General features: G+C 39.1%; 1 protein-coding gene across 2 annotated transcripts in view; it reads right to left on the bottom strand.

Annotated features, from left to right (window-relative positions):
• Window positions 1-25,231, bottom strand: part of Tango6 (transport and golgi organization 6 homolog) — a 206,028-nt gene that overhangs the window by 78,614 nt on the left and 102,183 nt on the right. For both annotated transcript variants that reach the window (XM_010612333.3, XM_033757931.1), the window contains one exon: window positions 18,584-18,724. In XM_010612333.3, the coding sequence (XP_010610635.1) occupies window positions 18,584-18,724 (141 nt within the window). The remainder of the gene's footprint in view (window positions 1-18,583; window positions 18,725-25,231) is intronic.

Below are 25,231 nucleotides of genomic sequence, written 5' to 3'. Positions count from 1 at the left end.
CTTTTTGAGACAGGGTCTCACTGTGTAGTTGAGACTGACATGGAACTCACTATGTAGCCCAGGCTGGTCTCGAACTCACAGCAATCCTCCTGCCTCAGCCTCCCAAATGCTGGGATTACAGGTGTGCACCACCACGCCCAGCTCTTACCTACACATCTTTTATCCTGTTGCTTCCTTCAAGAATATGTTCCCAAATGTCCCTCATGTCAAGCCCAAAATTTTCTTCCTGGCTTCCATGGTCCTCTGTGGTATTGTCAGCTCTCTTTCTAGCCTTATCTCTCAAGAATCCCAACACAATCTGCTATAGCGAGACAAGGTAAGCCTTAAATTTCTATTATACCACATGTACCTCACTTCAGTTCTGTTCTCATCATTTCTCTCCTAAGGACATCTTTCTTCCTCCCTTCCTACATGTAACCCCTTGTTCAAGGTTCACTATCATCTCTTGCTTAGATAGTTCTAACAAATGCCCCCGCCCCAGTAATGAGGATCGAATTCAGAACCTTGCGCTTGTGAGGCAGCTGCGATGCCACTGAGCTACATCCCTGGCCCTCTAACAACATCTTAATAGGTTTGCTGCTGCAAGTCCTTTGTTTTGTTTTGTTTTTTGAAACAGAGTCTCACTATGTAGTTGAGACTGACCTGGAACTCACTATGTAGCCCCAGCTGGTCTCGAACTCACAGCGAGCCACCTGCCTCAGCCTCCTGAGTGCTGGGATTACAGGCGTGCACCATCACACCCAGCTTGCTGCAAATCTTATTCCATTCTAAATTGTTCTGCACTGAGCAACCAAAGTGATTTTGCTAAAATATAATTATGATTCTTTCCTCTTTAAGGTTTAAAAAATTTTTTAAATTTTTTGGTACCATGGATCAAACTGGGGACCTTGCTCTTGCAAAGTAGGCGATGGAACTACTGAGCTAAATCCCTGGCCTTAAAGGTTTTTAATAGCTCCCACTTAAAATCAACATAAGGTTTGTCCAAGCTGTGCTGCAGACATGTCTGGCTTCTGTCCTGAGATCACAGATTACCTGGAAGGGAAGATATCCTTTGAGGAGTTTGAATGGCAGAGAGAAGAGAGGAAGACGTGGAAGAAGAAGAGTCTTTAGGAAGAAGGAAAGTTATGAGCTGAAGAAATCCAGATGACTCTGAAGCTCCATCATCCTCGGGGTTAACTCTAGCAACTCCCATGTCAAAGATGTCACTGAAGATACATGGAGACAGTTCACTACCTGCCTTAAATGTTAAGAGTACCCAGGAGAAGAGGCCTCCAAGCAAACTTCACAAGGCACTGCAAGGTCTCATGTGTGAAGCCAACATCTGCTTTGTGTTAGGAAAACAAGAAGAGGCCATCCTGATGTGCATGGAGATCATCCAACAAGCTTTTAAATGCGAACCTACTAATATCCATTTTCTGTGAGAGCGATCAAGTCTGTGTGAACAGATAGGTGATCATAAAATAGCAATGGACAGGTATAGGCTAATTCTAAACCTTTTGCCTGTGTCTCATGGAGAGCGCTTTATGCAGTTGGTTAGAGATATGGCCACATGGCACCATGATTCCAGTGACAGTGCTTCAGTTACTAGCATAATTGAAGAAGTTTCCGCCAAACAGACCCTGGTCCCCATGGAGGACATCAGCACTGTAGCTGGTGACAAAACTTTGCAGGTAGTTATGGATTTTCCTGGAATTGTACTAGAAGAAGAAAGAGGGAGGACCCTCAGAAGAGAATAAAGAACCCTTATGGAATGATTGCTTCTCAGAGGTGTCTTCCAGATACAGTTGGTCTTTAGGTTGTGAGTCTCTAATGACTTTTAGGCAATCTTGTTTTCAGTATACCAGGAAGGACAACTGATTAGATCAATCATAACACCTTAGCCCAAGTGATACAATCAGCAGGAAAAATATCATTGAGCACAGCTTAGGAAATGACAATTTGTGGTAGTTATGAATCTACCACCTGTAACCATGTGAATTAAATAAAAATCAAGGACCAGCCCCAAATATGTTTATAATGAATGAACTCTTCAATACAGCAACTTTACCCTTAGGGATGCGGACTTAGAAGGAGTTGGGGAGGGAGGGACAGATAGGCAGAAGGATAGGGAAAGGTTAGCAGTGAGGCCAAAGGACACAGAAAGATCACGCAAACTCTATGAAACTGTTGAAGACAAGAGAACAAAGACAAGAACAGAACAACCTAACAGCAATGGGGAAGCCAGAAACTGTATTCACTATCCTTTTAAAACTATTGACAATTGAGAGAAGGAAAAAGACAGAAGAAAAAAGAAATCTGAATTAGGACAGGAAGAGGAAAAAAAAAGGGAGAGAGATGAGGAACAAGGTGGAAGAGAGAGGGGGGAAAGGAAAAAAGAAAGAAAAAATTTGAAAAGAAAAATTAAAAAAATGAGGAAAAAATGAAATCAACATAAAATACAAATCCCTAAATCATATGGCCTTTCATGATCTTGATTCCTTGAGCTAAGCCAGGGAGCTGAATCTAATCTGCATTTGGTGATGAATGAGAATGACAATTTCTTCTAATTTTATTTACTCCCAAAGCAGAAGATAAAGACTATGAATGATATAAAGATTCAGGTGGTGAATTCAGGCCTATTAAATCTCTAATATCTTAGGAATGTGCAAAAATTTAACATGTATAGGATAGCATCTAAGCAGTTTACAGCAACAGTTTAAAGAATTGAACTAAAATTTGAGCTGTTGCCCACTACAGGTAAGACAGTTTGACTACTGAGTGTAAGTTAACTGCCTACTAAAAATAAAAATTAAATTAAAAACTTAACACTGTTCAGAGGACTAAACAGAATCTATCATTTCTCAACATACTACTCATAATGTCCAGAACATAATCCAAAATCACTTATCATACAAAACTATTACCCATTCTCAAGGAAAAAGAAAACCAATAGAGGCCAATACTGAAATGACATAAACTTTAGTTATCAGATAAGGATTTAAAATAGCTATTATAACTGTGTTCAATAATGTAAAGGGGCCATGGTGGTCCACACTTGTAATCCCAGCATTTGAGAAGCACAGGCAGGAGGACTGTCAAGAGTTCAAAGCCAGGGCTTGGGATTTAGCTCAGTGGTTCTATTGCCTGCCTCACAAGCTCAAGGACCCAAGTTGGATCCCTGGTACCAAAAAAAATAGTTGAAGGCCAACCTGGGCAACAGTGTGAGACCTTGTCTCCAAACAAACAAACAAACAAACCACAAAAAACGAACAAATGAAAAGAGAAACAAAAAATATAAAAAGAACCAAATGGAAATTCTAAAAATGAAGATTACTATATCTAAAATAAAAAATTAACTGAGTGGCAGAATAAAGATGAAAGAACAAAGAGTCCATTAACTTGAAGATGTGTCAATTCAAACTGCCTAATCTGAAAAAGAGATAAAAAAACATTGTAAAAGGGCTGGGGAAGTGTGGCTCACTGGTAGAGCATTTGCCTGGCCCTGAGTTCCATTCTGGGGGTGCAGAGTCTGAAGGACTTGTAGGATAGTCACAAAAAAGTCTAACAATTGCATAATTAGAGTCCTGGGATAAGGACTACAAAATTAAACTAAAAGGTAGAGCTAATAAACCAAGAGTGGAGATTAAGAATAAAAAAACAGGGCCGGGGATTTAGCTCAGTAGTTCCGCCCCCTGCTTTGCAAGTGCAAGGATTTGAGTTTGATCCCTGCTACCAAATAAAAAGAAGAAAGAGAGAGAGAGTGAGAGAGAGAATAAAAAAACAGACAGGGAGTATAGCCCAGTTGTAGAGCATGTATAGCATGCACAAGGCCCTGCATCCTATCTCCAGCGCTAATAATAATAATAATAATGATAACAACAACAATCAAACATACTTGCTCAATCAAAAAGGAAAAGTGAGAAAAGGAAATAAAAAACAGATAAGACAAACCAAAAACAAATAGCACAAAAATATAATTAAGCACAACCATATAAATTACATAAATATAAACAGTCTAAACTATTTAAAATTAAAAGACTGTCACTCTGGATTAAAAAAAGTAAAACGCAACAATATAGAGGCTACAAAAACTAACTTCAAACATAAAGACATAATAACAGACAGGGATAACAGATGGAAAAAAGATATATCACAAAAACACTAATTATAAAAATGCTGGAGTGTCTATATAATATCACAAAAATGAGATTTCAGAGCAAGTGAATAAAAACAAGGATAAAGGGGTTAACACATCAGGAAGACTAATCCCAAATGTAATTGTTCCCAGTACAATTCCAAAATACATGAAGCAAAAATTGGCAGAACTGAGAAGAGAAATAAAACACATTATAATAGCTCTCCTTTTTCAGTAACTGATAAGTAGACAAAAGAATTTAATAAAATTTCATAGTACTGAAAAATATAATAAACACTACCAACTAACTGCACTTAATTATAAAACAAATCTTCAAGTAAACACAGAATATTTGTTCAAATTATTTCTTGGGTCATAAACAAGTCTTAATATATTTACAATAATAGATGATATAGAGCATATTCTCTAACCATAAAGAAATTAAAAAACAATAACAGAAAGTTACCTAGAAAATATGCCTTGGGCCAGGGATTTAGCTCAGTGGTTCTGCTGCCTGCCTCACAAGTGCAAGATCCTGAGTTTGATCCCAGGCACCAAAAAAAAAAAAAAAAAAAAAAAAAAAGGCTATTTGGAGTTTAAACAATAAGCACAACTTCTCTTTTTTCCAAGACAGGGTCTCTATATGTAGAATAGGCTTGAACTTGCTTTGTAGTCCAGCCTGGCCATTAACCCACAATCCTCCTGCCTCAGCGTCTCTAAGAGGCACATGCTACCACACATAGCCAAATATCACATTTTAAAATAAATTATTAATAGAAAAAAACAAGCTAAATTAGAAAACATGAAATGAATGAAAAGAAAAATATATATTTAAAGAGTTCAGCTAAAGTAGTTCTTCTTACAGGATAATTTATAATTTTTAAGGCTTACTTTAGAAAAGAAAAAAGCTCCAAGTCAATGATCTAAGCTTCTACTTCAAGAAACTAGAGGCTGGGCATGGTGGTGCACTCCTGTAATTCCGGCACTCAGGAGACTGAGGCAGGAGGATCACCTTGAGTTCATAGCCAGCCTGAACTACCTAGTGAGACCCTACCTCAAAAAAAGAAGGAGGAGGAGAAAGAAGAGGAGGAAGAAGAAGAAACAACCAGAAAAGTGAGTTGGGGGTGATAGCTTAGCAGTCGAGCACTTGTGTGGCATGTGAAAACCCATGGTTTAGGGCTGGGGATTTAGCTCCGTGGTTCCAGCGCCTGCCTCACAAGCTCAAGGGCCCAAGTTCGATCCCCAGTACCCCAAACAAACAAAAAAACCCATGGGTTCTATCTACCAAATTGCAAATAACCAAAAACAACCCCAAGTTGGTAGAGTATACCTGTAAGCCCAGCTCTTTGGGAGGCTGAGGCAGGAAAACCACGAGATAGAGTCCAGGCTGGGCAACTTAGCAGGTGGCGGAACCACTGAGCTAAATCTCCAGCCCAAAAACATAATTTTCAAAGGATTTTTTTTTCTCTATTTGATAATAGACCTAGCATATATGTTTAGAAGCCCTATGTCATCTTAGTCCTATGTCATTTTAGGAAGTAAGCTGTCCATATATAAACAATTTCAAACATAAACAGTGTTTGACTCATATATTATTCCACTTTGACAAATACCAATCCAACATAAAGGTCCTAATACTTCAGCATGTATATATACAAAAAGTTATATGTATATAAAATATATTTTTATTAGCACATATGGATGAAATTTTACATTGCAATGCTACATGTCACAGGAAAAAATAGAAAATCAGTGAATGTTTAGCCATAGAAAAATGGTGTAAACTGTGTCACACCTATATTTTAAAATACTAAAAAGCTGGGTGTGGTGGTGCACACCTTTAATCCCAGTACTCGGGAGGCTGAGGCAGGAGGATTGCTGTGAGTTCGAGACCAGCCTGAGCTACATAGTGAGTGCCAGGTCAGTCCTTTTTCAAAAAAAAAAAAAAAAAAAAAAAAAAAATTGCCCTGCTTATCTTGATTCCCAGGTCAAGCCAGTTGGAACTCATTATAGTGTGCTAGTCAAATCCAATGATACCACTGTTCCTTGGTATTGTGAGAAATTGGTTCCAGGATTCCCTATGGTTACCAAAATCCATGGAAGCTCTAGTTCCTTACATAATGTGGCATAGTAATTGCATATAAATTATGTATATCCTCTCTATATTTTAAATCATCTCCAGATTACTTACAATATCTAATATAATACAAATGCCACATTGATAGTTCTTCTACTTCATTGCTTAGGAGATAATGACAAGAAAAAAGACTATGTATTTAGTACAGACACATTTTATTTTTACAGATTTTCAATCCACAGTTGGTTGAGTTAGTGGATGTAGAACCCATGGATATGATGGGTGACTGGGTTCAATTTTCCTGTTTTCAGGGCTGGGATGTAGCTCAGTGGCACTGAGCCTGCCTGGCAAGTGCAAGGTCCTGAGTATGATTGCTGGTGCTGACAGAAAAAAAATTTTTTTTCCTGTTTTCTACAACTGACTGATAGAAGGCAGTTTTCACAACTAGATTTTAGGCTAAATGTGCTCCTCTATGGAAGGATTACAGGTTTTCTAAAATCAGATTATGTGCTGCAACCTGGCACTAGACAGGCTATTAGCGATCTGGATTGAGGGTTGCTCAATGCCTGAATGAATTCTGAGTGGGCAAGGTGATTGCCAATCCAAAACATAAAAATGAACCAGGTGATATGGAAAAAGTCAGCAGGATATTCTGCAAGTTTTAAGAGTTAGATGTATACCCTAAAGCCTTTGACTCATCCTCTTCCTGGAATACGGAGTCATTTGAGAAAAGGTACCTTTACCCTAGAAGGATAAGCTGGTATGCCTCGGGATTTCTGGGGTAATTCTAGTTGCCATGGCATATTCCAACAGAGACCTGAGATTTAACTCTCTCCCCTCAGTTCTCATTCAAACATTATTAATTCCTGACCTTTCTTACAGGTGACTCCATATGGGGCAACATGACTATGGCTTCATATTTTTGTTCTCATTTTTAGAAGTCTTTGAGAGCATAAAATGGAACTTATCTGTGCTTGCTGGTTAGAAGACTATGTTTTGCCTCCAAAAATTATTAAGAAGTACTGCTCTCTGTACTTCACTATCAAACCTGAGTTGCTCTTCCAGAGCAGCACAAGGCTCTCACTGGGTCACATGTGTGTACCCACCCCACCCTCAGTCGCTCCCTTCCTCCATTTACCACCTACATTCTCTAACAGATTCCTTGTTTCATCCTAGGAGCAAAGGTACGAGCACATTTTGAAGTTGGCTGGTCAAGTTAGAAGTTTAGTCTGAAGCCATGGAATAATTTTTTTCAGTAAGACATTAATTAGCTGTATCATTCACTGTTGATAATATATACATTTGTGGAAAAACCACTCAGCACTGAACATCAAGAGCCTTAAAAACATGCATGCTGGATGTGGTGGAACACATCTGTAACTGCAGCACCCAGGAGGCTGAGGCAGAAGGATTGCCGTGAGTTCAAGGTCAGTGTGGGTTATACAGTGAGTTCAGGCCAGCCTGAACTACAAGTCAAGAACCTGCCCCACCTCTCCCTCAAAAAAAGCTTACGTATATTTTGACTCAGTAATTAATTTCCCTTGTAGGAACCAACCCTAAGGAATGAGTCAGAAATTCATCACAGGGAATTATGTGAAAGAATAATCACACACAGTGAAAAAAGATTCTCTCTTCTCACAATCAGTAAGAAATTAGAAACAACCTATTATGAATTGTGCTGCTATAAACAATGGTAGGCACATATCACTGTTATACGATGCCGTTAACTCTTTTGGGAAGATACCTAGAAGGGGACGCGCTGGGTCACATGGAGTTTCTAATGTTAATTCTTTAGGAAATCTCCATACTAATTTCCAGAGTGGTTGTACTAGTTCACATCCTGGAAGCAGCAAGCATGCCCATCAATAGACAAAGAAAATGTGCTATCTCTACATAATGGAATACTACTTGGCTATAAAGGAGGATAAATTCAAGACATTGTAGGATCATGGATGCACCTATATTTATAATGTTGAGTGAAATAAATTAGACACACAAGCTTAAACACCATTTCTATTTTTAATTTTTAATTTTTAATTTTTTTGGTACCAGGGATTGAACTCAGGACCTTATGCTTGCAAGGCAGGTGCAGTGTCACTGAGCTAAATCTCCAGCTCTAAACATCGTATGTTATCCCTCATTTGTGTAAGGCAAAGTACAAACAGATCAAAATAAAGGATGGACAGAAGAAAACAAATGATAGATCTCTCACAAACAGGAAAGGGTCCAGAGACCGAGGGTGAGGAGAGAAAAGGAAGGGAAGGGAAAGTAAGAAGATTTAAGAAGTGTCATGTACATGCACCAAATACCCACAAAGAATGTAAACATTATATGTCATAAATATATGCTAAGAATTCACAACAATGGCTGGGGATTTAGCTCAGTGGTTCCACCACCTGCCTCACAAGCACATGGACCTGAGTTCAATCCCTGGTACAAAAAAAAAAAAAAAAAAAAAAAAAAACAACAAGAAGAATGAAAATGGGGAAAGGGAATTCCAAGATACAAGAAGGGAGAGAGGGGTGAAGGGAAAAGAATTAAAAAAAGAAACGACCTGTGTTATGTATGTCCCTATTGCCCAAGATGAATGTAAACTTCTTGTACTGCAAACGTATACTTATAAAATTTAAAAATAAAATATAAGGTAAGTCTACAAAAAATAGATAAAAAACAGCACTTCTTTTTTAAGGTTATAATGAGAAACTAAAATGTTTTTTTCCAGAAAATGCAAATAAACTATTACTTCCCCCCAAAATTGGTAGTAACCTAATTAAAAAATATCTTCCTAGGAGATAATTACATTATGATAAGCTCAGGTTATTGACTATAATACAATCAAAAAATACTATATTTTTCAGGAAGCACTTAAAGACACGGAAAAGTATTCATAAACTGAGCACAGTGGTGTGTACCTATAGTCCCAGCTACTTGGGAGGCTGAGACAGAAGGAACACTTGGGCCTGGGAGTTCCAGGACAGCGTGGGCAACACAGCAAAACCTAGTTTAAAAAAGTAATACTTATATATATAATGTTAAATGAAAGAAAATGCACAGAGAATGCAAATTGTAATTTGGAGAGGGGGAAAAAACGAGAAGGGAACACCAAAATACAAACAAAGGGCTCAGTGGCAGAGCATGTACGTTCATGAGACCCTGATTTAATACCCAGCACCACACAAAACAAAACAAAAAAATCCACCTAAACAAAGAATATACTCATTTCCACATGTGAGATTATAGATAATTATTTTTATACTTTTAAATGCATTCCAAATTGTCTGCATATGTAATACTAAATAATTAGGGAAGGAAAAAAGTCTATTAATAGATTTTAAAGTTATACCCTTCAAAACTTTAAAATCAGGAAAAAAAGAGAAAGGAGGAGGAAAAAACAGCTCTTCAACCTTTAACTCTGGGCTTCAACCTTTAACTCTGACCACACTTGTATTTCTAACTTACGTTTATACAAATGTTGGATTGAGACACACTGATGTTAAGAGGCAGTCCTGGCAAGAAGAACTTCATTTGTGAATTTTGCTGAAAGTGCTTCCTTTTAGAATATGTGACTTTTAACTCTTTACTATTACTTATGGCTGCTGAAATCTATGAATGCTAAATTCACAGAACAGTGTCCAATTATTTATACCGCAGATCTATGTTTTCATTTTAATTTAAGCCTGTGCGGTATGGTAAAAATCTCTGAAAAGCAATTTTTCAGAAACTGACCATCTGTGGTACAGTGATGCAGAGAAACTCGTGTGGTTTTGCCCCACACTGCCACATTCAACTACTGTGACTCCAGAGGAAAAACGACGGACAAGACCATTTCTTCTCTGTTTCCTCAACACCTACACAGGCCTCTCCCCACAGAAAGCCATTTTACCAAGACCATTAGCTGATGAGTTCAGCTCTAGCTAAACGTTAAGCTCCCTGCAGGAAAAGACTGTCTTTTCACACTCCTGTTTCTAGCTCCCTGCACCAACCTGCCATTCAGTAAAAAACTCATAAATGTTTTTGAACTGAATTACATTGATGCTCTCACTAAGATTTAGTGGAAAAAAGTCTATTCAAGATAAAGAATTCTGAGAAATGACAACCATAATCCAAGAATTTATATGATTTAGAACTTGACAAAAACAGGAAACTAAATGAGAATTCAGAGAGTGTTTGGGTGATCCTATGGGCAGAGTATGGGAATGGTTTTCTACCAAGGACTTTTGACCCAAACTGAGGATTGAAATTAAAGTCACACACAATTTGCCGGGCGTGGTGGGGCATGCCTGTAATCCCAGCACTCTGGAGGCTGAGGCAGGAGGATCACCTGAGTTTGAGACCAGCCTGGAATACATAGTGAGTTCCAGGTCAGTCTCAATTACATAGTGAGACCCTGTCTCAAAAAACCATTAAAAAAAAAAAGTCACATACAAATAAAATCTAACTTCAGAGGATGGGTGTGGGATTCAGCGACAGAACATGCGTTATCTACTAGGCCCTGGATTCAATCGCCCAGCACCAAAACCAAACCAAACAAAAAACAGCAATTTCATTTATTTTCTCTCTCTTATCCCTTAGAATGAAAAATAAATATTTGCAAGGGACACAAAATACAGAAGAGATGCAGTAGTTTAAAATAGATACTATAGCTCATATTATGGTCCATTAAAGGTAAAACACAAAAAAGGTTGGAGTACTTTCTGAAGTAGTTCTGGAAGCCCCGACTCCATGAATATCTTTACAAGGTATGATAAAAAATGTGGTGAGTGGACTTCTGAGTGCCATTCAACAAAAAGGCTTGTAAAAACAGGTTCTAATGAACTTAGCAGAAGGCTAGACATTAAAATTAGGCTAATAAGGGCTGGAGACATAGTTTAGTGGTAAAGCACTTGCCTATCAGGTCATTGGTTTGGTGCAAAAAAAAAATCATCTTACTAAAACTGGTAGAAAACAGATTAAATTAGCTAAGTAAAGAAGCTCCCACATCCCAAAAGACTTGTACATGAGTTACAGAAAGGAATGAATAACTTTTTATAAATGAATAATTAATTCTGCCAACATGAAAGGCAATTTTAGATGTGAGATAGGCTAGAATTTAGTCAGAGCCACCAGGACGATGGTGTAAATTGAGCAGTGTACAACTCAGGGCATGCCACTCATACATCCATGTCTCTTGGAGTTACTTTATACAGCTGTGAACATCCTGTATTACATCCTGTATGGTGGTCCTGGGTTTAACTATGTCTGAGTTGGGGCTGGGCTATACAGTGCTTGCCTTGCAAGTACAAAGCCCTATGTTCAATTTCCAGCACCATAAAAAGAAAACCAACCAACCAACCAATCAATGTCTGAGTGATATTACAAAGGCAGAAACAGAATGGCTCTATTTCCTCATGGATTTTAGGAACAGGGGCCCTACTAACATTTTGATGCCGATCATTCTTTAATGTGGGGGGCTGTCTTGTTTGCTGGGAGGTGTTTAGCAGTATTCCTAGCCTTTACTCATGAGATGCCAGTAACAACACTTATATCAGTTGTAATATCCAGTAAATGTCTCTAGATATTGCCAAATATTGCCTGAGAAACAAAATTTCCACCCACCTTGTTTGAGGACCACTGATCTAGAGAAATAAAGAGCTTGGTAATATTTGTCAAGCTCTGAGGGAGACATGAGAAAGGATGTAGTACACACAGATTAATTCTCTAGGCAAATCTGTAAGGGAACAACTCCCATACATGTATTTAATCCCTGTGCATTAATGCCACTTGCCAAATAACATCCCAATCACCAATCTTGGGCACAGTAATAACAGGAAAGTATTACTGAAGAGATAATATTTTTAAGGACGTTTTAAAAATTGCAGCGACACGTAACAGTCCACAGGTTATTGTCAACACCAACATTGGACCATACGAGAGGAAACAGATGGAAAAACATTTGGAATGATTGGTAGCTTAACAATGTGTTAAGGTTAAATTTCTAGAAGTACAAAAAAAAAAGAAAGAAAGAAAAACAAAAAACAAAAAACCCAAACAATCTTAAATAGTTCCTTAAGTAAAAGATACTAACCCAGGGCTGGGGATTTAGCTCAGTGGTTCTGGGGCCTGCCTTGCAAGCACAAGGACCCGAGTTCAATTCCTGATATACTAAAAAAAAAAAAAAAAAAAAAAAAAAAAAAAAGATAGTAACCCAAATGCTACCACACTATTTTCTAACTTGAAAGGAGAGATTTCATACTTATACTGTATAATTATGGTATGGGAAAGCCTTTCTATATAAAAGAGAAACTAGAAAGAAATTGAGCTATATCAGCACTAAAAACACTCCTGTTTCAAAAACAAAATGAAACATACAACGAACAAAACTAGAAGATGTGGCACAATTTCTTTTGAGGTACTGGGGATTTGTAGCGTAGGCTGGCACAATCCTTCTGCCTCAGCCTTCCAAGTACTGCAATTACAGGTATGCACCTCTATACCAGGCTAAAACTAAAAGATAAGAACAAACTGAAGAAGACAATATTTACAACATAAGCATCAAGGGTTCGAGATCTTTAAATACGCAGGCTTTTATACATTTTATAAATGAAACTGCAAAATCAATACTCCATTAAAAAATGGACAAAGTACAGGAACATGGAATTTATGCCTACACTCAAACCCATTCTACATAAAAAAGCTTAGCAAGTGAATATATAAAAAATATATAACGTTGCTAGGCATGGTGGCGCACGCTTGTAATCCTAGTACTCAGGAGGCTGAGGCAAGAGGACCCCTGTGAGTTTGAGACCAGCCTGGGCTACATAGTGAGTTCCAGTTCCAGATCAGTCTCAACTACATAGTGAGACCCTGTCTCAAAAACAAACAAACAAACAAATAAATAAAAAATATATATAACCTTATCAATGGAATAAATGGGAATAAGAACCAGGTAGCATTTATGGTTCAGTTTAATAAAGATTTATAAAAAAACATAAAATACAAGGTGCTTATGAGAGTACAAATAGTCTCAAACACTGATGATACAAACTGGCCCAACATCTCCAGAAAATAATTTTTTTTTTTGTACCAGGGATTGAACTCAGGTCCTTGTGCTTGCGAGGCAGGTGGCAGAACCACTGAGCTAACCACCCCCCACCCCGGCTCTGTAGAGGATAATTTAACAATAAATATTTAAATATATAAACATATGGAGAGGGTGAAGGGAGGGCAGGGGAATGGGGAAAGAATAAGAACCAAGTTACATCATGAAAAGGTACAAGATCATCATAATGAATGTAACTGTCTTGTATATCTAGAATATACCAATAAACCTAATGGGAGAAAGAGGCTATCTTTCCTCTAGTGAAGGAATCTGGCCCCTTTGTTAAAGATAAGGTTAACACATGCACACACACGCCCCTCTCCCACCCTCCAGTGCTGGAGATTCCAAGTCCTCTACCACTGAGCTATCCTCCCAGCAACAGTAACAAATATGTACTACTTTTAGACATTTTTCCTAAGGAACTGTCATGGATCTACATAAAGATTTAGCTACAAGAATATTCATTTCAATGTAATTCATAACATTAAAAAATTGAAACATAAGTTGGTTAGTTAAAAAAAATTATGATATATTCAAATGACAACTATCACACAGTCATTAAAATTATAGAGTAGCTGGGGGTTTAGCTCAGTAGTACTGCTGCCTGCCTTGCAAATATAAATAAGGTCCTGAGTTCGATTCCCGGTACAAATTTTTTTTTTTTAAGTAAAATTATAGAGGATGTGAAAAATGCCCATGTTAATGACAGGAAAAAAGATGCTTAAAGACACAGAAAACATATTAAGGATGGAATATTGTTTACTGGAGTAGAGAATGGTCTGGAGTCAGACTGACTGGGGTAGTATTCTGGATCCATCATTCATTAGTTCTGCAACATCAGGCAAGCTAGTAAACCTTTCTACATTTAGTTTCCTAACCTGTAAAAAATATAACCTCAGTGAAATAATAGATCTAATCAAGGATTTTGCCTGGTTACTTAAAAGCATTAAGATGAAGGTTAAAGAATGGATCCCACTGGAAACACCTTGACACATCTAACACCACTAAAAGTGAGATAATCAGACATCGCATCCTACTGATGCAGGCGATGTAGTACACCCTACAATGGGAAGTACTACAACACTGGGAAGTGTTCTTGCTCCCTAAAATCTCACCCAAAGCTACCCAAACATTGAAGTTTAAATCCATTAAAATGCAGGGCCAGGGATTTAGCTCAGTGGCACCATGCCTGCCAGCCTGCCTTGAAAGTGCAAGGTCCTAGGTTCAATCCCTTGTACCCCTACCCCCCAAAAAAACACAAAAGAGCTTAGCTCTAGGGCAGGTAGAGACTAGAGAGGAACAAAAGGTCACCACAAGTTTCTGATCTGGGTGGTGGTAAAAGTGTCAAGAACTGTAAGGCTAGACTCTTAAAATTAGTGTACTTTGTAAACTTTACATTCGTAATACCTCAATTTTTAGAAACAAAACAAAACAAAAAAACCCTCCTGCTGCTGTTCCACCATCAACTAGTGCAAGAAGGCAAGAAGGTATGGTTAGGGAACTAGAAGCAGGCCAAGAAGAAGACCCCTGGGCCCTATTTGTGGTCCTTTCCCCCAACCTCTCACTACTGAAGCAGTGAGGGTAGAAAGACAGCAAATCCTGGGACGTGGAGCTAGAGTCACTGTAGGGAAGCCCTACAAAGGGGCCGTTCACGGGATTTCCGTAACGCAAGCAAACTATGAATATTAGCCATGTTGTAAAAATGGGCTTCATTTTGCTTAAAGGGTTTCAACAAATCATCTCATCTATGGCATCTAGCTAAGATGGTACAGATTGACTATTCCTTACCTGACATGCTTAGGACAAATGTGTTTCAGAGTTTAGAATATCTGATTATACATATGAGATATTTGGGGAATGGTTCCCAAGTCTGAAGACAAAATTCATGTGTATTTCATATATACCTTTATATATATATATATATATATATATAGCCTAAATGTAACTTTATATAGTATTTTCAATAATTTGTTTGTATTTTTGAGATGTCTTACTATGTAATTCATTCTGGCCTTGAAATGACTATATATCCCAGGCTGGCTTCGAACTCACAGCAACCCTCCTGCCTCAGCCTCCAAGTGCTGGTATTACAGGTGTGTGATTACCACAGGCGGCAAAAATTTTTTTGAATGAAACAAAGTTTCGTGCAATGGAATTTTCCACTAGTGGCATCATTTTAAGTGCTCAAAAAGCTTCAGATTTGGAGCATTTCTGATTTTAGATTTTCAGAGTAGGGTTGTTCTACCTGTAATGTGAATCAGAAGCTACCCATTAAAGGTAAGGCTATGTTTAATGCTAGATACTTTGATGGGTAAACTAACAAAAAGATTAGAACTTTGAGACTGATAGAATTTGCTTTGAAATGGAGAGGAGTAAAACCTTTGTCCCATTCAACAGAACGAACGCTCATGCCCACTCCTGCTGGTCACCCCTGGACATTTCCTGGACTGCCCAATGCAGACTGAGAAATGTACACTTCCAGTGTTCATTACCCCAATGGTAGAGTATCACCAGAGGTTACAGAGAAAATACATGTAATGTTGATGCTATCTCTGCATGGTTGGAATTCCTTTTCAACCTGACCACCCCGATCCCACAAATAGAAGTCAGCAATTACACTCAATTCTGTGATCCTGTAAGCTGAACATTCATACCTACTATGAGAAGACTTGGCGGGGGGCGGGGTCAGGAGATTAAACCTAGGACCCTTGCACTGAACTACGTCCCTAATCCTTTTCATTTTTCATCTTCATACAGGGTCTTACTAAGTAGCTAAATTGCCCATGCTGGGCTCAAACTTGGACTCTTCCTGCCTCAGCCTTCCAGAATACTGGGATTACTGGTGTGTGCAACTACGCCCGGCTGAGGATACTTTCTTATAATGGTACTTGTCTGGTATGTTTTAGAACCAAATTCAGTACTAAGGCAAGAAAATGAAAGTTCATCTCTTTTAAGTACAGCAAAAAAAATTATTTTTTTTAGCTGACAAATAAAAATAGTACATATTTATGGGATGAATTATATTTTTAAATTTCACTTTTGTGAGATTCTTGTTTTACTGCTAAAAGGATTTATGTAGTTGGAGTTTTAGGTTCTATCATCCTTAGCCAGAACAGGGATCCAGAAATTAGGGAAATTAAGGGCTATGTCTATATGAACAGTGCATGGTTATATGGACTCTTTGTAAATCCTTTGAAATAATGAAGACAGAATTCAATATGACTGCTTGCTATAAGTGGCAAAAGACCTGCTTGTTCCCCTAAATCTTTCCCTACTAGCTTAAATTTGCAGGTTTTACTAAAGCTCGTAGACAAATCAGCCAAATTGCAGTTGAGGTCACTTCTTCCCTTTCTGCCTTAGTTAACATATGAGTGGAGATATGATGGAATTACTACACAAAGCCAAGGACAAATGTATCAGTGCCTGAAAAATGCTGATCTTATGTAAGGAAAGAAATCCAGTTCAGCATGGTACTGTTTTTTATTGTTGTTGTTGTTGTTGTTATTGTTGTTACCGGGGATAGAACTCAGGCCCTTGTGCTTTGAGGCAGGCGCTGGAACCACTGAGCTAAATCCTCGGCCCAGCATGGTACTGTTTTCAAGCCAAAATATTAGCCACTGGTGGCTAAACTTCATAACACAATCTAAAACAGGTCAGGCATGAGAGGACAGACTCCAAACAGGACCTAATTTTCACAATTCAGCATACTGAATAATGTACACACTGGTCATCACCTTCAAGATAGGTTTGCCTCATTGTAAGGCTTACAGCAATATTCAATGTGTCAGTCAATGGTTAAATCTAGAAAATACAAATTAAAGAAATGCTTTTTTTTTTTTTCAATTCCATGTTATACAGGTCAGTATAAATATATCTAAACTGTACCTGCTGGCTTATGGAGACATTCGTTAGTTCATCTTTTTTTTTTTTTGGTACCTGGGATCAAAATCAGGTCCTTGCTCTTGTGAGGCAGGTGCCGGAACCACTGAGCTAAATCCCCAGCCCCATTAGTTCATCTTAATTTAATCTTTATCTTTAGAACGAACAACTGTTTTCTTTGATTTTATTTTCCTACTCCTACCTTGTTAACCCTATGAGTAGGTACTATTAATATCTTTTTTTTATATATGAGGACACTGAGACACCAAGAAATCAAGAAACATTTCCAGTATCACACAAACAATAAGAAGCAGCTCAGTATTTGAATCCAGGCAGTTCATGAGTACAGCCTAGGGTAGGGGTGAGCCCTCTCTGTTGGCATGTGAGCCAAGTTGCCCCAGCAGCCAAACCTCAGATAACAGCTGGATCTTCTAAACTAAAAAGTCAGGCGTGATGGTGCATGCCTGTAATCCCAGCACTTGGGAGACTGAGGCAGGAGGATTGCTGTGAGTTTGAGACCAGCCTAGGCTACATAGTGAGTTCCAGGTCAGTCCCAACTACATCGCGAGACCCCGTCTCCAAAACAACCCAAAATAAATAAGTAAATAAATAAATAAATAAACAAACTAAAAAGTCAGTACTCAGGTTCAATTGCAGTGCTGTCTTTGCCATAAATAAGTGAGTTTTCAGTTGCAATTTGGGCACTCAGTCTCTAAAAGGTTTGCTGTCACTGGCCTAGAGTAACCTCTTGCAAGTTTTTTTTTTTTGAGACAGTTTCACTTTTCACTATATAGTTCAGGCTAGCCTTGAGCTCACTATGTAGCCCGTGCAGGCCTCAAATTCATGGTGACCCTTCTGCCTCAGCCTCCCAACTCTCCTAAGTGCTGGAATTATAAGCATGTGCCACCATGCCTGGCTTCCTCTCCTTTTTCTGTGGTTCAATTCTTAGCACCACCACTTGCCAGCTGAACGAGTCTTGGATAAACTGCTGAAGGTGTCTGAGCCACCACAGTTTCTTTATCCATAGGATTTGTTGGGGAAGTTACATGAGCTTACACAGCTTGCCAACTTGGCACACAGTAGACATTCAACAAGAGTTTGTATTCCTCCTTCCCTGATGGACATTTTCCTCCTTGTTATATTTATTTCTGCTCAAAAAGTGTGAAGCTTCTGTTTCTCATTCCACTAAGAATTGGAACCCAACAGAGCTCCCTGGGAAGGAGAGTAGGCAGCTGTAGGAAAGAGGTTGTTATTGCTGACATTCTTTTAGTGGGCATGTTTGCTGGACATGTGCAAATCCTCAAACAGGGACTAGTTTATCTCAGTCCCTGACCTGCACTCACTTGCTAGTCTATAACAAACCTTTCAGTACACAGATGCTGGTTTCAAAGCCACTTCTCCACCTGTTCCAGATGGATAAAACAAGAAAACTCACCTAATGCCCTGACAATTCGAATCAGGACTTCCCCTACTTTCATTCTGGTCTCGGGTGTGTGCTTGTCTTTGCCGCTGTCATATTGAGTCAATAGGCCAACCAAGATTTTCTCAGGGTACACATCTGAGAGCAGGGCAACTCCTAGGGTTCAAAATCAAAAGAAAGGATTCATTACTGTGTGAAAGGCAAATAAACCCAAGTATCCTGAGATGGGATAAACACAGACACATTTAACTTTATGTGTAATTCTACTAGCAAGGGCTGCTCTTTACTCAGAGACAATATAGTGAGTGGAAAGAAGATGGGTCTGGGAGATCAGACACCTGGATTTGCCTAGTCCCAGCCCACCCTTAAAGGTTCCTTACAGCACTGACCTTCTATAATCTGTGGGTTATGGATGCTTAAGGCAGAGGCTAGACGATTACATATCATGGCAGAGATTCCTTCAGCAGCAGGTGACCACTAGGGATTCTCCTGATTCTGAGATGCTAAGGTTTGAACATTGTACTGTCCCTGCCAACATATAAGCCTATAATAGAAGTACAGTAGTGTTTCTTGCCTTTGCCTGCTTGGTTCTCCACTCCAGTGACATTATTCTTTATAAGCTATCAATGATAAGGACAACAAGCAAAAATTTTCAGAGCATTCTGGGTACAATGACTATTAGACCTTAGTGTATGGCTGAGTTCCTGGATCAACGGAAACAGGGAAGATCCTGCCTTGGAGTCCCCCTTCCTAGAACCCTTTCTCCCATCCATGCCAAGGCCCTCTTCATATGTAACCCACAAGAGTGTTATTATACCTGAACCCACCCATACTGAACCATCCTTGCAGGGATGGGAAGAGGGAAGACTTGACCTCATTCAGAACCATAACAAAGCCCCCCTCATCTCCATAGTTACATACAAGTTATATACTATTATGTACAAGTTATATACTATCCAAGGGTACAAGGTTATATCATTCCAGAGAACATTGAGGAAAAAGAAAAAGATTAAAGAAGGAAATGGGGTTTTCAAAGTATTTCTAGGATGAGAATGTGTCTCATCTTTACCTGTGGTCCCTGGGGTCTGGTCAGGATTTTTTCAAAAATCCCCTAAATGGTCTCACTGCTTCTTACCCCTTTCTCCCTTATTGCAGCTGAAACAATTTAAAGCATAAATCAGGCCCCCTCATTCTTCTGTCCGAACCCTATGGTTTCCTTCTCCCCTAAGCAGGAGTAGCCCCCAGCCCCACAGTACCTGCATTCACTCTCTGACCACCTCTTGGATCACATTCTCCAACCTTCACTGACCTCAGGCCTCTGGCCACCTCTCTCTTTGCTACCATCTGCCTCAGTAGCTCCTTTTCCCGGAAGCCTTACAATTTGCTCCCAGACTTCTATCTCTGCTCACACATCATATTTATAAAGGTATAAAGCAGCAATTACCTTTCCTCTACTACTTTTTATCACTCTCACCCTGCTTCATTTTCTTCTTAGCACATATTACCTGACAGGTCATGCATTTCCTTATTTATCGTCTGCTCTCCTCTGTGGAATGTCAACTCCACAACGTCAAGGATTTTGCTGTTTCTTGCTATATCCCCCATGCCTAGAATAGTGCCAGTACTTAGTAGGCAGTCAGGTACTATTTGTTAAATGATTCAATGAGTGAATGAGTAAAAAGAGCTCAAAAATAGAGTCTAGATGTAAATTTCAGGAATTCAGGAAGGATGGGGATGCAGAAATATAAATGCTGAGAAATCTGTAATTATTTTTCATCTGAGTTTACCATTCTCCTATCTAAGCAGACAGCCTTGCAGGCAACATTTATCTATACACTGTTTTCTGTGGTATAGGAACAGATTCCACCCTTATAAATCATGCACACTGTCTTTCTACTGCACCTCTGATGAGCTGTGGAGGCTGTGCACCTGCTGAGGTGGCACCTGTCTACCCATCTTCTTTTCTGACCTCCCCACCCCCACCTTTTCTTTGTTTTCAAAGAAGTCTCTGCATGTGTCCTAAACCCATACTGCCTCGCATGTGGGCTCCAATTTTACAGGAGGAGAAGTTTTGCTCTTAAGACTTTCAGGCTGTGGCAAAACTTGAATTACACAGTTCCCAGTTGGCAAAATGTGACACTAGTCACTGTAGTTTGCTCTACTGTATAAAGTGATGGGGAAGTCCTTGGAGATTCAAGGTGGAGTTAGACAACATTCTACCACAGGAAAAAAACCTGTGGCTTAACAAAAAAGTGAATGAAGCAAGGTATGACAGTGCATGCCTAGAATTTCAGACTCTGGGAGGCCGAGGCAGGAAGATTGCAAGTTTGACCCTAACCTGGGCAATTTAGCAAAATCCTGTCTAAAAAAAAAATAAAGGGAGTGTTTATTAAAGGAGCAAAAGGGGACTGGGGATTTAGCTCAGTGGTGCTGCACCTGCTTGGCAAGAGCAAGGTCCTGAGTTTGATCCCTGGTTCAGGAGAGGAGCAAAAGGAAACACTTCCAAATTCTTCCCAACCTGTACCACCATGCCTAGCCACCTTTCAAGTCCTAAGAGCCCAAAATAAAAGTGAATTGGTAGGTGCAATTCCGGCAGGTATGCATCACTGATGTATTACAAGGCCTGGTGTATATCAGAGCTACAACTATCATAAGCACTTTTTTATCAGAAGTTCCCAACTCAAAGATCTGGTGCATTCGTTTCCGTTTAGGAATACAGTTGTGCTTTGCAACTGAAAACAGTGGGAAAATGGGCATGCTCTATAAAAGTTTGATCTATATCTAACTTTTCCAAATTTATATATTATTAAAGCCTCTCCTGTTGTTTACTCCTATTTTCTCTCTTTGGTATTTAGCAGAAAATAGTTATTTACTTCTATGCTCATACTACCCTGACCAAATGAGCTGCTCATATCCTCCCTGGAGTGCACAGACATGCGACTGTGCGCAGAAGGTATTGTATACAGGCAGCAGCTCCCTGGTGTTCCATTGGGAAAGCTGGCTTCTCCACTCTCGGCCTATGTGGCTTCAGTGGGCTCACTCTCCCTCCCCACCACAATGATTGATTCAGGAATGAGCAAGACTCATTCTGGGAAAGATAAGTTCTGTTTTGTTTTTTTTGTTGTTTTTTATATCCTGTTTGAAATTAACTTGGAGCTGTTAGTGGCTGAGGTGCATTAACTAATGGTCAGCTTGTAACGCCCAGCTGAACTGAATCAGTGTGGTCTGGGTGTGGAAGATCCACCTGACGATTATTACCAATAGCCATAAAAAGAGAACTGGTGGGGAAGATTGTGGGCTGTTCATTTTCTAGGAGAAGCTTGCTGCAGATGGTTTTCCTGATATGAACTTGGCTGTTCTCTTTGGAGGAGCTCAGGGCCTCGCTATCGCTGGGAGTGGCTGCTGTTCTCCTCAGGGAAGCGCTGATCCTCACTGTGAGCATCATTTCCTGGCTCCAATGTAGACCCCCTCAGCCTGGTGGCACAAATTCTTCATCTCACCAGTGTAGGGTTTCTGGTTTCTATCACTGGCCTGGGAGACTTCTGGGTGCAGATCCTCCTGGGTGCAGATCCTCAATAAGGACAAGAATGAGACACTGCCGTGGGCTGTAGGCCACTGGCTGGACTCTTGGAGGATGCTGCTTGGAGTGTAAACCTTCAGCTGCCCTTGTGTGGGACCCTGTTGTGGGATCCAGGCCCTTTGGGCCTCTAATGTGCAACTAATCTCTTGCACTCTTCCACATTTGACTTTTTGGGTAAATATCATAAAGTAATTCTATAAATTATGTGTCCTGTATTAAATCTATTTCCCTTGCAAAACCCTGAGTACAAGAGTGACCATCATATGGAGAAATCCAATCCAAGAATGAGACCAACATAGAAGAGATAAGACAAAAGAGCAAGGGAGAAAAAGGAAGAGATATGATGGCATTCTTTGAGCCCCCTAATCAATCCAACTGCATCTAAAAAGATTTTTTTTTTTTTGAGACAGAGTCTTGTTTAATCACTAAGCTGCCTAGGTTGAACTTGAATTTGTGATCCTCCTGTCTCAGCCTCTTAGAATGTGAGGATTATAGGTATGCAGCAACATAGCTGGCTGATCCAACTGCATTTTATCCAGTAGACTTTTTAAACACACAAGCTAATATATTCTCTTAGATGCTTTTGTCAGTTTTTTTCAAGCAAAGGAATTCTTTGGTTAAGATTTTTTTTTTTTTCAACTAGGCATCGTGGCACACACCTGTAATCTTAGCACTTGGGAGGCTAAGGCAGGACTGTCATGAGTTTGAGGCCAGCCTGGTACATAGTGATCACTTGGGAGGCTAAGGCAGGACTGTCATGAGTTTGAGGCCAGCCTGGGCTACATAGTGAGTTCAAGGCCAGCCTGAACTACATAGTGAGATCTTGTCTCCCCTGCAAAAATTTTTTTTCATCAGATTTCTTTTTCTTTTTCCTATAAGGCTAAATTTTAAATTCTAATAGGGAGCTTTAAGTTTTCCTATTCTTCCATTAAAAGGTTGCCAATGGCAAAGGAAAGTCAACAGCAAAGGACAGTTTCCTTACTTCTCACAATCCTAGTTGGGTTAGCAATTGTTTGTTTCCCACTGGCTTGCTCCATAGACTGTTGCCAAATGGCCCTGTGACTGCTGTTTAAATTTTACTTTCTAAGATACAGTTGCTACCTCTGAGTTTATAAATCCCTGGAGGATAAGGGCAGTTCCCAGTTTACTCATCAAGGAGTCAAGAAAATCACATACAATGGTTAAGACTACGACAATAAAATGGATAAGATTTTTTGTAGTTGTTTTTGTTTCTTATTAGAAAAGTTTTCTAATTCTGACATGCTGAAGTCATAACCTTCAAATGACCCTTGCCACCTCATACTTGACAATTCCTTTGTAATCTGAAAAGGGGTAACTTCTGGGGCAGCACAGCCTTCAAGGAAGCATGACACATTAATCCCTTTGGCAATGAAAACCAATGATCGTGTGAGAGATACCTTCTCTCACTCTGATCACAGGAAAATGACTATGGAAGATGTGGTATAATAGATAAGATATATAGAAGGTAAAGGTGAACTCAAACAGGCAGGAGTTCAGGAAAGCATTTAATTTGGAGGCACAGCATAGGATACAGGAGAATTAGCTCAAGTGAAAAAATATTACTGAAAGTATTTCCTGCAATAAAATATGATCAACTTTGCAAAATAACTTTCTCCCTACAGAAACAATTTTTACAAAGCCAGAAATGTATTTTGATTGAAATTTTGATTCAAGGATTGCGTGCTGCTCAGAGATTTTGCCAGCCCTTCAGCAGTGTAGTTTCGCTTTACACAATGCTCCTACATTATAGGAAAGATGTGATTTTAAACGTCTTTGTTGACTGGCCCTTTCCCAGGAAATTATGAAACCATCTCTACTTCAAAACTAACCTGGGCAGCTAACAATCTCCCAAAATAATCATTCAGCCTGGAAAACCACCTACTCACTTGAACTTCTCAGGTATTTCTGGCAAACAAAACTATAAAAAACACAAAATCCCACATACTGTATGATTCTATTTATATGAAATATCCAAATTAGGCAAACCTGTAAAGTAGATTTAGTGATTACCTAGGGCTGTGAGATTGCAGGGGTGGGGCGGGGTGCTGGGAGCAATTGCTATTGGATATGGAGTTTCTTTCAGGGATGATTAAAAAAAAAAATCTAAACTCGACTATCAAGATGGTTACACATTCTGTGAATACACTAAAAACCAGCAAACTGGGCCAGGGATTTAGCTCAGTACTTCCACTGCTTGTCTTGCAAGTGCAAACCCTGGAGTTCGATCTCTGGTACAAACAAAAAACAAAACAAAAAAACAAAAAACAACCAGTGAACTGTACACTTTAAATGGAATAAACTGAATAGGAATTATATCTCAAAAAGCTGTTACATACATGTGCCAAAACATTACATGGTACTGCATAAATATATATAATTTTTTAATGTATCAGAAAAAATAAATTTAAAATTTAAAAACTATAAACACTATAGGAAATATTTCATATAGGGGAGGGTGGAAGGGGTGAAGGGAGGGAAGGGGTATGGAGAAAAAATGAAAACCAAGATCTGTCATGTAAAGGTACAAGAGCCCAATGATGAATGTAACCGTACTGTATACTTACTTAAAAAGTACCAATCAACTCAGTAAGATTAAAAAAAAAGAAATACTTCATGTCTACCCTTTAAGGCTAGATAGAAGAAAATGCTATAAAATAATACAGCACATCTTAAATGTAAAGGGAAATCTACTACCAAGGACAGAGTATCAGCTTATTTGGCATCCAAACTGCTTTGATTGACCCTGTAGCGTACTGTTTTTTTGTTTTGTTTAGTTTTTGTTTTTTGGTTCCAGGGATCTAATTTGGGTCCTTGTGCTTGTGAGGCAGACAGGGGCACCACGGAGTAAATCCCCAGTCCACCCTGTAGTATAAGAGTAGAAAAAGTGGAGAAAATAACTTGATATTTGTGAGCTAAATGGGAAAAAAAATCAAGTATTTTACATTTCACAGAATGTCTTACATTTGTAAGAATGGTGAGCTATGTTAAAGAATTTAAATTTTGTGAGGCAGGGATTTAGCTCAGCAGTTCCACCACCTGCCTCACAAGCATAAAGGACCCAA

The sequence above is a fragment of the Fukomys damarensis genome, unplaced genomic scaffold (genome assembly GCF_012274545.1).
Source record: "Fukomys damarensis isolate Sample0158 unplaced genomic scaffold, DMR_v1.0_HiC HiC_scaffold_32, whole genome shotgun sequence".
In the NCBI taxonomy this organism is placed as follows: domain Eukaryota; kingdom Metazoa; phylum Chordata; class Mammalia; order Rodentia; family Bathyergidae; genus Fukomys; species Fukomys damarensis.
The sequence above is the reverse complement of the archived record's forward strand: the minus strand, read 5'-3'. Positions and strand labels throughout refer to the sequence as shown.